General features: G+C 39.6%; 1 protein-coding gene across 2 annotated transcripts in view; it reads left to right on the plus strand.

Moving 5' to 3' along the window:
* LOC137549590 (paired box protein Pax-6-like) overlaps positions 1 to 16,827 on the plus strand; it is a 28,659-nt gene extending 11,832 nt beyond the window's left edge. The window contains exons 1-4 of one of the 2 annotated variants that reach the window (XM_068271214.1): positions 8,423 to 8,543; positions 12,663 to 12,823; positions 15,091 to 15,266; positions 16,133 to 16,827. In XM_068271214.1, coding sequence (XP_068127315.1) covers positions 12,694 to 12,823; positions 15,091 to 15,266; positions 16,133 to 16,480 — 654 coding nt within the window. In that variant the 5' untranslated portion in view covers positions 8,423 to 8,543; positions 12,663 to 12,693 and the 3' untranslated portion in view covers positions 16,481 to 16,827. Of the gene's footprint in view, positions 1 to 8,422; positions 8,544 to 12,662; positions 12,824 to 15,090; positions 15,267 to 16,132 lie in introns of those variants that run through there. The other variant, XM_068271215.1, reaches the window with a different exon arrangement.
* The last annotated feature ends 573 nt before the right edge of the window (positions 16,828 to 17,400 follow it).

A 17,400-nucleotide genomic window follows, 5' to 3' on the forward strand; every position in this document is an offset into this window, starting at 1 on the left:
ACAGCAGCTCAGATTAGAGACCAGGTCAATGCCACACAGAGTTCTAGCAGCAGACACATCTCTAGAACACCTGTTAAGAAGAGACTGTGTGAATCAGGCCTTCATGGTAGAATATCTGCTAGGAAACCACTGCTAAGGACAGGCAACAAGCAGAAGAGACTTGTTTGGGCTAAAGAACACAAGGAATGGACATTAGACCAGTGGAAATCTGTGCTTTGGTCTGAGGAGTCCAAATTTGAGATTTTTGGTTCCAACCACCGTGTCTTTGTGCAACACAGAAAAGGTGAACGGATGCTCTCTACATTCCTGGTTCCCACCGTAAAGCATGGAGGAGGAGGTGTGGGGGTGCTTTGCTGGTGACAGGTGACACTGTTGGGGATTAATTCAAAATTGAAGGCATACTGAACCAGCATGGCTACCATAGCATCTTGCAGCGCATGCTATTCCATCCGGTTTCCGTTTAGTTGGACCATCATTTATTTTTCAACAGGACAATGACCCCAAACACACCTCCAGGCTTTGTAAGGGCTATTTGACCAGGAAGGAGAGTGATGGGGTGCTGCACCAGATGACCTGGCCTCCACTGTCACCAGACCTGAACCCAATCGAGATGGTTTGGGGTGAGCTGGACCGCAGAGTGAAGGCAAAAGGGCCAACAAGTGCCAAGCATCTTTGGGAACTAATTCAAGACTGTTGGAAGACCATTTCAGTTGACTGCCTCTTGAAGCTCATCAAGAGATTGCCAAGAGTGTGCAAAGCAGTAATCAAAGCAAAAGGTGGCTACTTTGAAGAACCTAGAATATGACATATTTTCAGTTGTTTCACACTTTTTGTTTATGTACTATACTTCCACATGTGTTAATTCATAGTTTGGATTCCTTCAGTGTGAATCTACAGTGTTCATAGTCATGAAAATAAAGAAAACTCTTTGAATGGGAAGGTGTGTCCAAAGTTTTGGTCTGTACTGTATATATGTGTATGTATGTGATATGTCTATTTCACTGTAAAACTGTTACTCAAGCAATAATTAAATGTTTGTATTCCTTTTTCACCAGCAGAGGATGGAGACCATATTGGAGTTACAGAGAGATAACCCTTTTATCAGCTTAGATGTATCCTTCTCTCCTGTACAGATCAGCAGAGTTTGTCTACTGTGAAAGTGCAGAATGCTTCTGTCTACAATACAGTGTAGTGAAGCATAGCAAACAGAAAGCAGCAGATGTGTTCAGAATCAATGTGGCCATGTTCTTTTACACCGTTGTCACAATGTAACAGCTTATACATCACCTAAAATCTAAGCATGACGTTTGTAAAGTGTAATCAATACGCACCCTCTAATCGGGTAACCTCCTGTCTATTCAATTCTGTAAGTGAACAAAGCACAGTAGAACGTTTTTATAAAGATCTGTAACCTCATGACCCCAGGAAGGTTGATGACACTGGAAGATCTTTTACTACAGATGCTGGGTGAATGGTGCGCAGAGGGAGAGCTAGAGCACATGGAGTCTGTGCTTAAGCAAAACCTGCTTAAGGCCACCCCCTGGGAGGCTTTTTCATCATACTTTTAAAAGAGATACAAAAACATTAGTTACTATATCTTATGTGTGACATGCTTACAAAGGTGCTGCCTTTCCTTTGTAGATTTGCTAAGCATATTTTTACAGTGAGTCCCTTGCAGCTGAAGATGCATCAACCCATATATATTTTGTTAACAGGTGTTAATACATTTGTTTTGTTCTAAATTGCATTTCATTAATTTTTTTCACCAAAAGAACAGTTTAAACTGTTTTTGGGTTTTGTCTTTGCCTTGTGAAAGCAAAAACCAGTATATACCACTGAATACATCCTACATGAATGATACAGAAATGTCACCACCCTTTTACCGATAGCTCCATTTTATCTAAACCTGTAGCGGACATTAACAGCCTTAAGCCTAAATTATCCTTGCTGCAACCAGAATGTAGGTCAGACATTTTGATCATGTTTCCTGCAACCTCATGGATCAAACCCAGTAGATACATTTACAGGTCTAGCAGGATGCGCTATCCAATACTTTGAGAAACGGCTGTTTCAGTTCAGCCTTGTAGGAATTTTACGTTAGTACACATACATCAAGCATGTATTCTGGTTTTTGCAATATCTTCACCTACATCACTTTCCCAGTTTAGTATATATTTAGAATTGTCATTAAAAGTAGATGTAATCATATATAAACCATGGAAATTAGGCCATTAGGCATCGCACTGACTGCGCAACTTCTCAGAAATGGTTCATTGTCCCAAATCAATTTGACATTGTAACACTTTGCTTAAAGGTATATAAACAAATCAATGTTTTAAACTATCTCATTCTCTTGCAAATATACCAGACAGGAGGTATATATCCAGCATATTTAACAAATACAGCATTCTCTTCTGTAGTAAACTAGGTCCCATATACAATTAACCTTTTCTACTGTTTTTTCTCCTAAGGAAATACCTAAAATAGTTCTTATAGTATTTTTGGTACTTTTTTAATTGCAGAGTGATGAAAAGTTAATTTTTCATTTTACTTTTTATTTTTAAAAATTCTTTATTTATACCAAATTTTTTGAAGAATCGAAACAGAAAAATAAAGAAGTAATAGCATACATCCATAATACAGAAAAGCATTGGTACAACAGAGAAACATTCTCCGTGGCCAACCAGCGCCCCTGAGAATCCATTACAACTCTTTGGAATAAAGTACCATATAACATAATTGTAGGCCAGAGGGGCCTACAACAGCTTTACATAGAACATTAAGAAACAAAGTCCTATATCAAAAGCAAAGTGCAAAGGGAATCCTAGGGCCCAAAGGGAACATACATCTAGGAATTCATGGAAGGTCAATCGTAACTTCGTCTTAGTAGACTCGTAGGTTACACCTCTGAGAAAACAGTCTAAGATAACCTACATCAAAAAGAAGAAAATAGTCCAAATAAAATGCATCCGGGATGCACAAAGCGGAGGAAGAGTAAAAAAGTAGGGAAGAGAGAAAAAAAGGAAAGAAAGATACAGAGGAGAGAACACAATGAGGAGGAAGAGTGTAGCTACACTCAGGTGCCCAACGACAAATAAAGTCAATGCCTAAGGGGGGGAGAGGGTTATAGGTTGGGAGTGATGTGGTTCCCGTGGATTACTTTTTTATTTAGCGCCAAGTCTTAATTGGATGTGGGAGAGGCATACCTAGGTGATTCTTTAAACTCGAACCAACCAAACCAAGTCTTCCAATATTGTTCCCGTTTATCATGCAGGCTAGCGGTTAAATCCTCCCTGTATGGACGGTGAATCTGATTGTTTCCATTTCTGAACTATTAGAATTTTTGCAGCATTAATTAAATGCCTGGTGAGTGTTTTTTTATATCTCCTTATCGACCAGTGGTTATGGTGCGAAAGGAAAAAGGCAGGAGAGTCTGGAGGAAGATAATCCGTTAACATGCATAATCTCTCTCACATTTGCCCAGAACTGCGTAAGTTTGCTGCAAGACCAAAAGATATGCAGAAGTGTGCCTGTTTCCAATCCACATCTCCAGCATAATGAGGAGGACGATGGGTACATTTTGTGAAGTCTAGAGGGGGTGAGGTACCACCTAGTGAAGATTTTGTATCCTGGCTCCTAGAGGATATAGAAGACTTATGGGAGAAGACAAGTATCCTGTGCCATTGCTTATCAGAGAAGGGTCAGGTTTAGGTCCCTTTCCCACTTAGCTTTATAAGTTAGACATGGTTCTTCATTGTCATTCAATAAAGAGTACGCCAGAGAAAGAGTGCCTCTTATCAAACCCTCGCCCATGCATGTTTTTTCAAAAGTGGACAGGGGTATAGAGAAATTCACCTTCGATCCTTGGGATAAAAGAAAATGTTTAAATTGAAGCAGGCTCCAAGTATCGAGATTAGGTGTATTGAGGGAGACCTGAAATTCCCCGCCTGAAATTAGATGCATAGCCCGTAGGGGGGAAGCAGTCATCCATGCCTGATAGCTATTCCTGCCTAGGCCCAGTGAGAAGTTGGGGTTACCCAGTATGGGTAGTAGGGGGGATGGCCAGGGGGAAATAGATAGTTTTTCCCTCATTTTGGAGAATGCCCTTAGTGTTTGAGTTATCAATGTCGTGGCCAGTGAAGGGGTAGCTGGAGAGCGTGTGGACTAAACTAAAAGAGTCAATTTACTACCCATTAACTCCTCCTCAATACCTACCCATCGTTTGTGTGATGCATGTGTATGCCAATCTATGATCCTAATAAGGGTCGCTGCCAGATGATACAATCTGGGGTTAGGAACCGCCGTACCTCCCAGATCTTTAGGGGCAGTCTGGATGGAATATTTCAGCCTGGGCTTACGACCATTCCAAATAATTCGAGAGAAAGCCTGGGTAACTTGTTTAAAGTAAGAGGAAGGGATAAAAATGGGCATTGTCTGGAAAAGATAGAGAAGTCGTGGCATGATTGTCATCTTAATAATGCAGCTTCTACCGAACCATGAGAACTGAGGTTTATCCCAGTTTTGTAAATCTTGTTTGATACGATCTAAGGCTGAGGGTAAATTGTGAGAGAACATATCTCGGGGGTTCGGAGTAATTTGAATGCCAAGGTATTTCAGGGATTTGCTAGGCCACTTAAAGGGGAAATTGCTCTGTAAAGAAGATTTAAGAGTTCCACGGAGGAGGACTCCGAGGGCCTCACTCTTGTCATAATTGATTGACATGTTGGAGAGTTCTCCATATGTTTTAAACTCCGCAAGGAGATTGGGTAATGATATATGCAGGTTGGTTAGATAAAACAAAAGATCATCCGCATATGTGGCTACTTTAGTTTTCATTTTACTTTTAAAATATGTACTATGAGAAAACTCTATAGAAAAAAGTTAAACTATCCATGGCTACAATAACTATCCATGGCTACAATTACTAGGTTATGCCTAATGATGTTGATCCAGGCATTTTATCTGATTGCCATCTGGAGTCGGGAAGGAATTTTTCCCTTTTGGGGCTAATTGGACCATGCCTTGTGGGGGTTTTTTCGCCTTCCTCTGGATCAACGGGGATATGTGAGGGAGCAGGCTGGTGTTGTACTTTATACTGGTTGAACTCGATGGACGTATGTCTTTTTTTAACCAAAATAACTATGTAACTATGTAACTATGCATATGGGCCTAGGTGGGAAGACGCTGCTGTCACTCAAGGGAACATTCTGCTGATCTGTTTTTTAATATGGATGACATCTGGGCCAGGTGCCTTGTCTATCTTAATATTATTTGATCGTGCCTGCCCATCTTCCTGTTGAATGAGGTAGATTGGGAACAACCCAGGACCAGATCATGAGCTAAAGGCATCACCTTGGTAAAGACAGAAGCAAAGCAAGCATTTAAAATGTCCGCTTTTACTCAGTCCTCCACAATCAAGTTTCATTTCTTGTAAAAGTCCTATATTCCCTACCTTCTTTCTTGTAGAATTTATATATTTGTAAAACTTTTTTAGGATTTGACTTCTCACTAGCCACTTTTTCTTTCGCTTCCAGTTTCACAAGTCTGATTACTTTTTTGCAGTTTTTGTTGCATTCCCATAATTCTTTAGTGTAGATGCAGTCCCCTCATCCTTTAAAACACTACAGGCATTCCTTTTACACTTAATCATGTCTAAAACAGTACAGTACCTTCTTTTAAGAACTGGCCTTTTAATTGCCATAAAAACAGTTGTGTGTGTGTGTTTTTTTTGGGGGGGGAGCTCTTTTTATCGATAATATATTCCTCCTCTGTCCTTTTAAGGACACACAAAAAACTGTGAGATTCAATATCACAGAAATGTATTGATCTACTCTATAGGGTAGATCAATACATTTCTGTGATATTGAATCCCACAGTTTTTTGTTTGTCCTTAAAAGGGAAGAGGTGGAATATATTATAGATAAAGACTCCCTATCCCCCTCCCCACAGCATGCAACTGTTTTGCCAGCTGATGGCAATCGCAATTAAAGGGCCAGTGCTCCTAAGGTATGTGATAACTCCAAACTATAACAGCAGAATAGTTTTGAATACAGGAGTAGCATCTTTATTACTTAATACACTTAGAGCAGTTGCTTTTGAAATGTTATTTTTATGGTGACAATCCCGCTTTAAAGTAAACAAGATTCTGTCATCGCAAAAGCCATGTCTGTCTAAAACTCAGTACACAGTGTCAATATTGGTCATCCTAAACAATTGATCTGGATCTGCTTGGAAGAACAAAGAGAAATCGAGAGCCCAATATGGTGTAGTATTGTTAAGTTGGTTGTGGTTTAAAGCAAAATATTTAGAAATACTCACAAACATGGGTTACCCATAGGCAACCACTTCAAGTGCAGGTGGGGAGTATTAGAACCTGACCCCACTCGGGTTATTAAGATGTCGCTCTCTGTAGATAGGAAACGGGGTAGCACCCCTCCACCGAGGGTGGAATCAAGATTTCAGCAAGGCTTGGTGTACAGAGGCGCCAGAGTAGAATAAAAATGTTTAAAAACCGTCTAAAAGAGGGGGATGTTCAGGTGGACTTACCTCCCTCAAAAATATAGAACTCAATTGAGTCACAATATATCAATACAAAAAACGTTTTATTTAACTCCACTTAGTGCAACGCGTTTCGCAGGTGTGGTCCTGCTTCATCAGGCAAACAGGAGTATAACTCAATGGGTCTAGATGCAGAAGTGAGCATCTCTCAAGAGAGGTGCTCACTTCTGCATCTAGACCCATTGAGTTATACTCCTGTTTGCCTGATGAAGCAGGACCACACCTGCGAAACGCGTTGCACTAAGTGGAGTTAAATAAAACATTTTTTGTATTGATATATTGTGACTCAATTGAGTTCTATATTTTTGAGGGAGGTAAGTCCACCTGAACATCCCCCTCTTTTAGATGGTTTTTAAACATTTTTATTCGACTCTGGCGCCTCTGTACACCAAGTCTTGCTGAAAAATTGATCTGGATCGTTTCAAACGGACTTTCCCCATACAAGCACTCTGGTTGTATATGTGCGAGAATTTGTATTCTGCTCTTTTAAGATGGGAGGTGGGAACAATTAGGAGTGAAATGCTGGTGCCCATGGTGAAAAATAATAGGAATTGTGGAATAGTTTTTAAGCATGCTCAGTTGCTGCCCTGCCAGCACCTGTACATACTTTGCAGATATGTTGAAAACGATCAGGAACAATTGTATTAGGTGACCTAAATTGCAGACATTTAAGGTGGCTATACATCTAGCAACTTAGCCAATCATCCATCCAATTTGATTATTAGCGAATCGGATGTAAATAAGTGCCACCAAGTGCATGTCTGATTGACAATGCGCCCAATTTCAGGCCGAGCATGTGGACTGGACATGCTGCAAGATATTGGGCCGTCATGGTTGATCGGTTGCGCAGTGGTAACAGCGAGTGATATTGGGAAGAGCGAGTAATGCGATGAAACCCCGGCGCTGTTCCCATAATGTATAAATGTGTGTGCATTGATACATTACCTGTCCTGTGTTGTGGTGGCTTTCCGTCTTCTGAATCTGCCCCTCTTCCATTAACCCTATACAAGCTGCCAGTGCATACCACATGGCCCATGTGTGACATCACACATGCGCCACGCCAGCGGAATTCAAAAGAGCAACAGATTCAAAAACCGAATGGGCACTGCGACACAGGGCAGGTAATGTATAAGTGCACACATGCACATTTGTACACTGCGGGAACAGCAGCAGACTCGGCCGATTCACAAGAGATTTGGTGCTGAAATCAATCGTGAATCAGCCTGCGGCACATGGGCAGCTGACCGATCTCACTCTGATCAGATTCAATCAGAGAGAGATTTGTCTCTTGGTTAAATCTGCTCATCATCGCCTTTAGTAATGAATAATTACGTTTTTTTTATGGACTTACATTTATCAGTGAAATCAGCATTTAAATTTACAATAATGAACCATTTTCATATATTTCTCAGAATAAAAAGTTCCAAGAAAAACTATTAGTAAATTCTAATCCTAATGACTAAATAAAAAAAGGGGAGAAAAAACTATAAATCTTTTCACCAGTAAACTGCATTTACTTCACATCTGTGTATATTTAGTGTGCATTCTATTTTTGCATAGGTGAAGAACTAAACTAAAACCGCAGTGAATAAAGTAATTGTTTTTCTTTTTGGTGCTTATTTTTTAGTCTTGGTACTTTACACTTTTTTCCCGGTGATATCAGCTATCCATATCCAGACTTTCTGCTTAAAATTATTCCTTTATTACCCCCTGTTTAAGTCTCCTTTTCCTACCTAGGGCATAATCTTTGAACTGCACAGACAGGTGTTGATCTTAACAAAGTTTAAAGAAAGAATTAGAGTTTTAAATACCCTGAAATCATTAATCCTGTTTGACCATAACTTGGAAAAAAACGATATTGATTTGCTGTGCTTTTAAAAGCTGGGATAAAGCTGAGCATTACAGAGGAGAAGGTTCAGCGAAGAGCTTCTTTTGGATAAAAAGGACACTCTACTGTTTGAAGCAAAGTAATATACTGCAGATAGGTAAGTTTATTACAAGTGTTAAATTTACCAAACCATCTTTGCAGATATAATCTATTTATGTATGCAACAAAAAATGAGCTTGACTGTACAGAATACAAATGAAAGTAATGTAAAAGAGGCTTATTCTCAGCACGTCCCTGGGTAAGGGTCAACAAGCAGATCAAAACTCGTCAAACAGAACATGACATTTTTGTATTAATGATTAAGAAAGCGAATGTGCTTGAAATATAGGAACTGCCAGATTGAGATGTAATCTGCAAAGTGTTGAGAAAAATGTCAGATTAATCATAAAAGTAGTCTTTATTACCTTTTAAGTTTACAAGCTGTCTGGTAATTTTGTTGATCATTTGGCTTCAGCAGTCATACAGTACAAGCATCAAGATCTCTGACTCCACTGGCTGCATGTTTGCTGTAACTGTATCAGTGACTCAGAGGAGCAGTACAACACGCAGGCACATAGCAATGACACTTTCAGTTAACATAGCAATATACCTCGTAACTAAAGGTTTTTATATTAATGATCACATTAATTATCTCAACATCATAATTATACATAGTAAATATTCTTGAAAAATTGGTTTGGTGGTTGAAGAATTTATTGAACAGTTTTGGGTGTAAAGCATTTTTATAGAAAATATTCATATTATTTTATGTGTATTTCGGCTGCATCAAATGGCTGAATAAATATTCGGTGATTTTATTTTGATTGCATGCATTTTTCCAAACATATTTCAGATGATATTTCCAAGTGCAATTTTAGATTTTTGCTCATTCTTCTACCTAAACATGCCTGTGAAATGAAATAGGTATTTACTGTATTTAGATTTTGCTACAGATATGAAAGCCCTACCCCTGGGGGTGGCAAGGAAGGGGTGGGGGGGGGGAGGTCTAAAAATAAGAAGGATGCATTAAATACAAAGTTATTTGTACTTAAACTAATGCAGCAATACACATCTAAACCTACTCTGAGTTTGAGTTACCGGTAAGTTGTCAGACGTGTTTGCGTCAGACATCCAATCAGTTTCACAAAAAAATCTCTACAAGTGACCAAATGTGTGACCTAAACAAAGAGCAGCTTTGCCAAACACATTGCAGATCTCATTTCTTATACACATACATCAAAGAATCACTTTCTAGCAAAAGGTGTTCCTACCTCACAGATTGACTTTCACTTAAAAATAATGTTTTCGTAGTCCTAGTTAAAATTTATATAAATATATTCTGTGTAGCAGACAGTCATAAAATAGGTCATGTAGATACTGTTGCCCACGCAGGAATAACATTGCATACACTTACACCACACGTATAAACTAGAGCTGAACTGATCAATGCTAATCTATCTTTCTAGGACAAGGAGACCAGGCTTTATGAGAGGAAGATGTGGCTTTGTGGGAAGTGTTCACTAGAGCTGTTCAGAACATCAGAACATTTTTTTTCATGCAATTGTTATTCTGCAAAATACCCAGACAGCTCATGGTGACCCAGAACCACCTGGAAGGTGTAAAGGGCTTAAAGAGACCAATTAGCATTGTTATTCTGACATGGATTAATGTGGCTCTATGGGGTAGGACTTGAATACTTTCATATATGAAACCCACAGTGGTGTAAAAAATGTACTTAACCACTTAATGACAAGCTGACTTATAAAAACATCCTGCTAGAGCCTCTTAATGGCTCCAGGACGTTTTTATAAGTCAGACAGTGCTGCTGCCGCTGTGCGTGTGCATGTGCGTGCCCTTACATGTGCACATGCGTGCTCCCGTGCATGTGTGCGCCCCCATGCGTGCACGTGCGCGCTCCAGCATGTGCATTCCCGTGCACGTGAAAATAGTGCAAAAAAAAAAACACCATAGAAAAAATACACCTTTATTTCCAAATACTATTTTATCACCATACTTTGTACTAGGGACATAATTAAAATCTTATGATAACCAGAACAAATAGGCAGATAAAATGTGTGGGTTTTATGCACAGTAGCAGTGTCTATATTAAAACTATAGGGGATGAAATTGGAGAAATCGTGTAATTTTTTTTTATTTTTCCTTGTTTTTCCCTTTAAAATGCATAGAAAATAAAGTAATTACTGAAAACGAATATCAACCCCAAAAAGCCCAATTGGTGGTGAAAAAAACAAGATTTAAATCATTTCATTGTGATTAGTAGTGATTAAGCTATTGGCAAATGAAAGGGATGGGCACTGAAAGATGAAAATCGCTTTTGTCCGTTAGGGTAAAAACCCCTTTGGGGTGAAGTGGTTAAAGGATAACCGAGATAAAGTACATTGTTAGACCGTTCACCTCTGTCCCCCTCCGTTCTCTCGTAAGAGCAATCAGAAGCTGCTAGTGGGTCGGCAGCGGTGTGCAAGCGCTGGGCCCGGCGGCGCACATCATTGATCGTGCTCCCATGGGTGGATCAATGACGTGTGCCGCTGAGCCTAGTGCTTGCATACTGCTGCTGAGCTGGAAACAACTTCTGATTGCTGTTACAAGAGAACGGAGGGGGGCGGAGGCAAACGGGGGGAGCCTGTGGGCATGAGGACTGCTCCCCATACATGCCTGCTCCCCCTGTTCTAACATTGTTCTTCACCTCGGTTATCCTTTAATTTCCCTTCCTAATTTGCACTATTATTGCATATTTTCACACTAAATAGTACCTGATCTTTAAATATATAATGGTTTTTAGTTTTTCAAGGATTTAAGTTTTTAAAAACCATATGACCCATATAAAAACAAAGTATCAGCATCATTAAACTTAATAGCTGATTGCACTACTATAAGCAACAATGTTTGCAACAAAACAGCTCATTTAATTTTATATCACTGTTTCTCACTTAAGCTAGGTACACACTTTCAATTATGATTGGCCAATCACTGACCAATTTTACCACCTCCATGTAATATGAGGGTTAACCTACACAATCTACTTATAGTATTCAATATCTGTTTACCCTCATACTACATCCAGGTGATACAATTGGTCAGTTATTGGCCAATCATAATTAAAAGTGGGTACCAGGCTTTAGTGTTTAGACATAGTAGTCTACTCTTCTGTGCTCTAATTTTAGATTTCAGACCCATTAGTATGTATTCTAGCATAACCTGCCATCTCCGTTAGGTTGCAATTAGAATTTTGAATAAGCCAGTCTGAAGGCTGGATTCACAGTGATCCTTTCTTTATCATGCATGCGCTGTGTACAAAAATATCTGCAGATCTCACACACACCTTGGTTAACAAACAATTGTCTGCAGATCTACTTCACTGGAATGGATTTGAGAGAACGAGAGACAAATGTCTTTTGTATCTATTTTTTTAGGTCTTTTGCAAACTTTTTTTATGCCTGGTACATACCATACAATTTCTCACCAGACGGATGGTCCAATAGATAATTTCCAACACGTCCTAATTTCTGATTGTTTTTGTATAGAAGTAAACAGAAAATTGATCGGAAATCAGATCCGGCCTGTCGGAAATTATCTATTGGACCAATTATCTGGTGAGAAATTGCATGTTGTGTACCGAGAATAACAAAGATTATCCGCGGTTCAGCCTTTGATCTTTTGCTCTCCAAACCACCAAACTCTCCAAACTGCTTCAGACGCCTGTAGGCATTTCTGTGTTCCTGCATCCATACACCACGAACGTCTAAAGGCGTTTTATTACAAAACTACTTATGCCTGCCGCAGACCTCTTTATGCATTTTTGTTTCCCCATATTTGTGTGACATGGATGTCTAAAGGCATTCACTAAAAATAATTTTGTGTTCATGCAGAATTATGTAAATATTACTCCAAATCTATACAGCTTGAAAATGGACCACAAGTTTTAACTACAAGATTTGGATTAGCCCATTTGCTTTTTCATAATAACATAGCTCTGTATCATAATAATTAACATAATTCTAAATCATCTCAAATTTGTTTGCACTTCATTGATTATACCTACTGACTAACATGAATGTAGGTACATGTAGATTTGTACAAAACATTTAATAAACACAATTCAAGCATTGTTTGCAGTGGCATGTAGCTTTTAAACATAAAACTGTCAGTCTAAGGGTTAAAGTTCATGCTGTCTTCAAATAATCTTTTTCTTGCATAAAGATTGCCACGTTTCTTTTAGATCATCCACTTGAATCCTGGGACAAGCAACTATGTTCTGCAGCAGCTGTGATCATTATGGAAGTTCTAGACTCCATCTGCTTTATAATTTTCATCAGGAGTTACATGAGATGCCACTCTCGGCATGTGACATCGCCAGACACTCAATTAACTCTCTTGCAGGTAAAAATCCCAAAAAACTAAAATGCAGGGATAAGAAAATAAATGTCTAAATACTAAACTGTAATTCTATAAACTTTGAAGTGACTGGTAAGGTAACCCCCCCCCCCCCCCCCCCCAAAAAAAGAAAAAAGAAAAAAATGAAGTTGTTACCTCTCCCTATTCTTTCCAGAATGGAAAATAAAAGTTTTGTCCATAGTTTATCTTAGAAGTTAGCCTGTTACACACCAAGACATTTCATATAAGTATTTCTGGAGCTACAGGCTGCTAAAATTACAATGACGATGAAAGTGAGAAGAAATCTCGATTTTTTGTATTAGTGAATGAAGCCACCTCACATTAATGAATCAGCTGGGGGCTTCAATTTGGAAGCAGTGGAGTCAAATATGACCTTTATAGAAAATGCTGAAATGAGCATAGTTCTTCAGCAATTTGATCTTTTGGACTGGCATGTAGTTCTCATTAGAGATGAGCAAGATTGCTCTTGCAAAAAGCAACATCCTGCAAATTGTGGGAGGTGACAGCGTAACTCACCTGGCTAACACCTGCATTCTGGTACATTCCATCGGCGTACACTTCGGCATTCAGAGATGGAAGTTCTGGCTCTGAATGCAAAGTGTATGCCCATGGAATGCAACAGAATGCAGAAGGTAGCCAGATTAACCCCGCATATCCCACTAAGACACTCTACAGAATGCTCTCGCTTTTTGTGAGAGCATTCTCGCTCATCCCTAGTTCTCACTAAAGATAGTCTTTAGTTATGTATTTGTGCATATTATATTGAGTTTAAATTGCCTAGGTTTGTGTGTGGTGTACTTAAAGGACAACTGAAGTGAGGGCTGCTGTATTTATTTCCTTTTAAACAATACCAGTTGCCTGGCAGCCCTGCTGATCTATTTGGCTGCAGTAGTGTTTGAATCACACACGTGAAACAAGTACTCAGCTAGTCTTGTCAGATCTAAATATAATGTCAGAAACACCTGATCTGTATATACTTATTCAGGGTTGAAGTATTAAGAGGCAAAGGATCGAGAGGAAAACCAAGCAACTGGTATTGCTTAAAAGCTGACCTTAAGGTCAGTTTTACATCTATTTTTTTCCATTGCGGTGGGGATGCGATGCCCCTGCGGCATCCCACCGCAACGCAAAAATGACAACCATATGACCAAGTGGCAGAGAGCACCAACAGGGTCATATGCATAGCTCTGCCCCTGCTCAGTGACTGCTGGGCAGGAAGTACATCACTGGGATTCCCTGAGATTCCCATCGGCCCATGTATGTGCGCCGTGCTTTGTTGTTTACACTACGCGTGTCGCCAGTAGACTACCATTACTCCAAGCACCGTGCAGTAAACGCAGTGCTTGCGTTAACGCGCTGTTGCCCTTGTGTCAGATCAGACAATTCCGGTGCACTGCAAGAGACCCACAGTAAGTGTGAAAGTCTTCAAGTGTAAAAGCCTTGCAGCAAAATAGGGTGACACAACGCAGGTTTAGCCTGCAAAAGTAAAAGGGGCCTTAACCCTCCTGGCGGTAACCCCAAGCTACGTTCGGGCTAGCCGCTGCAGAGGATCACATGGCCCCGCGAGGATTTTTTAAAATAAAATTTGCAGTATATGCTTAAGCTAGCACTTGGCTAGCTAACTATGTCCCCTAAGTTTCGCCTCTCTACACTGATCCCACCCCCAACCGCGATGGCGCAGCCTCCCAATCAGCTCCAGGCTTCGCTATGGGGAGGATCTGGACTGCACATGATGTCGATGACGTCATGTCCGATCATCGCCACAGCGACGAGTGAAGCTGAATGGTGAAGCTGCGGCTCTCGCGGGATTGCGGAGGGGTAAATATTGCCGGCGGCGATCGGGGGGTTTAGTTAGGTGCAACGGGGCTTGGGGGACATAGCAAGCAAAATGCTAACTAAAGCATAAAAAAACACATTTTGTTAAATAAAATCGTACTGCGGACGCAGCCTCTGAAGCTGAGTACCGCCAGGTAGGTTAAGCATCTAGAAAAAGTATTTTTTAATGTATTTTCCACAGTGATGCTGCTACTGATTACTCAGAAGCATACCTTTCACTTGCGATAAGAGAATGAAAAACAAAATCAAAATAGTGCTTGGAAAGTAAGAATAGAATGTCACACGCTGTGTATTTATATCAGTAATTGTTAAGTATCGAATCAGCACATGAAATAGAACAAACCATGCTGTCTAGGTTTTGAGAAATCCCTTATGCAGCAACTATTTCATCATAACTTCTTCTTTTAACTTAATAGATTTTTTGGAAACGTCAAGATTTAGATTACATTGTCATGTACGTCGTTCAAGGACTTGCTTTTCTGCCAAACAACTCAAAGCTCTTGAGAAAGCCTTTGAAAAAACACCATATCCAGATTTGGTTACTAGAGAACAACTGGCTGTCTTTGTGAATCTGCCGGAATCGAGGATTCAGGTATGGTTCACTATTTTCTGTGCACACCTCTTAATAAAAATCATGGCACTAATCCCAGTGAAGGTGGATAACGTTTGTGTAAAAGTTAGTTTTCCATTGAAAGTGGACCTCTTTGAAGAAAACAAAAAGCCCAGATGGACATTGAATGAGGTCTAATATACACGTTATAAAATGGTGATCTGGATTTGAAAAGTGCAGGACAAAAAAGTGAAAATCTTTTTATCTTTTCAGATTACTGTTTTTTCAAGGCTCATGACCTTGTATAGATACTTGATCATAGAGCTTGTTTATATTTTGATACATACTAATTGATTAAAGTACTTTTCAGGATTTTTTTCACCACCTACTTGCAACACCCAGATACTTCTTTAGCTACTAGTTGCTATTTTTAAACATAGTTCAGTCTGCTTCTCAAATCTTGCAAATATGAGTAAGCAACAGAATTTCTCCCTCAGAGCCTACTGTTAACTACAAATCATGTGTCCCTCCTGCATTCTTTGATGATCCCCCCCCCCCCATAGTCCAGTCTCCTGGCTTCCCCCTCTGTGGTGACCCCCAAGGTCATTTACCAATCATCACACTCGACTCCCCTATAACCGGATTGTCCATCGTTCTCTCCTCTCATAAGAAATGTTTACATCCTTATTTGTGTCCCCCTATATCAAATGTAGCCACCCCAGCGCAACAATGGCTACATACTCATTCCTTTCCTTTAAGGATTAATTACTGAGTCTTTCTTCTGTTTTTCTTGTTGGAATGTTTACAAAATTAATTATGTAAGTTTACCATTCTCTGTGTATAATATATCATGATATAGATTTATCATTTACTAACCTACTTAGTAAAAATTGTTTTATGTCTATTAGGTGTGGTTTAAAAATCGTCGTGCCAAGTTTCGCAAACATCTAAAGCCTAAAGGGGAAGGAGAATGCATGCCAGCAGAAGTGAATAACTCAAAGAAAGAGAAGTACCAGAGAGGGATGAAGTGCTCCATTTCAGAAGCAAGTAACTATAGAAATCAGTATGAAGCTTGCCCTCTGCCCTCATGCCAAAGACATGCTTGGCAGATGCAGAAGAACATTCAAAGATTAAAATTCAAATCAGAACCACCGATTCCTTTAACTGTTGCGTTGTGTCCGAATTCATGGCATGGGCTGTGCTTGGCAAATGTTCACAGCATTATGAATATTCCCTTGCATGAAGCAAATGTGTAAATTTTATCACACTTAATGTGTGGAACAGCTATCCAGTTCACTAAATTAGTAGGTACAATTTTTGATATACCAGTTTGAGATTTCTACAAAGTTGATTTTTAAGTATCTGGTATTCTAGCATTAAAGTGGATCAATGGGCAAAATGTAAAATACATGTGGATAGTAGACCGCATACCTGTCTGGCAGTTGTTGTTCTGGTCTGTCTGTCTGTCAAGGGGCGCCTGGTGCATCCCTGAGCATTTACTGTTACTTATACCCCTGGTTATTGCCTGATGAGGCAGGTCAAAACTGCAAAACGCGCTGCAACACTTTGGGGAGTATGTCAATAAATTTATGTCTTTTTGAAATCGACCGTTTTTGTGTCTGCTTTTAGGAGGTAAGTCCACCACTGCCTTCCAAGCATTTTTAACATTTTTGGTCTATTTTATTCTTTTGGCGCCTCTGTTTACAAAATCTGTGGAAAAGAGGCCTAGCACTGTGAGTTTGGTTACAGAGCAAAATGATGATGTCATCTGTTAGCTGCTGACCTACACTGCCCAGTCAGTGGTAAGGAAAAGGTTTCATTGCAGGTGCTACAAATGAGTGCTATTATATTCTGATATAACGCAGGTAACTAGCAAACATTTGCCACGTAATTACAGACACTAAACAAAACAGTATAGGTTTTCTAGATCACTTATTTTCTCTAACCTGTCTAACATTATTAAACATATATTCTTTCCACAGACCACATGAAAAGCTCTTAGTAACCACTAATGATAACATATTGTTGATTTATAGAAAATATTTAGTGTACATAATTACAATTAAAGTGATCCCGAGGTGGTCTCAAAAAATAATAAAAAAAAAGTAGGCTACCTGATCCGTGGGGCTGATCGGATCAGGTAGCCACAAACACCGCCGCTCCCCGGCGCTCCTGT

Source organism: Hyperolius riggenbachi, chromosome 1 (genome assembly GCF_040937935.1).
Source record: "Hyperolius riggenbachi isolate aHypRig1 chromosome 1, aHypRig1.pri, whole genome shotgun sequence".
Taxonomy (NCBI): domain Eukaryota; kingdom Metazoa; phylum Chordata; class Amphibia; order Anura; family Hyperoliidae; genus Hyperolius; species Hyperolius riggenbachi.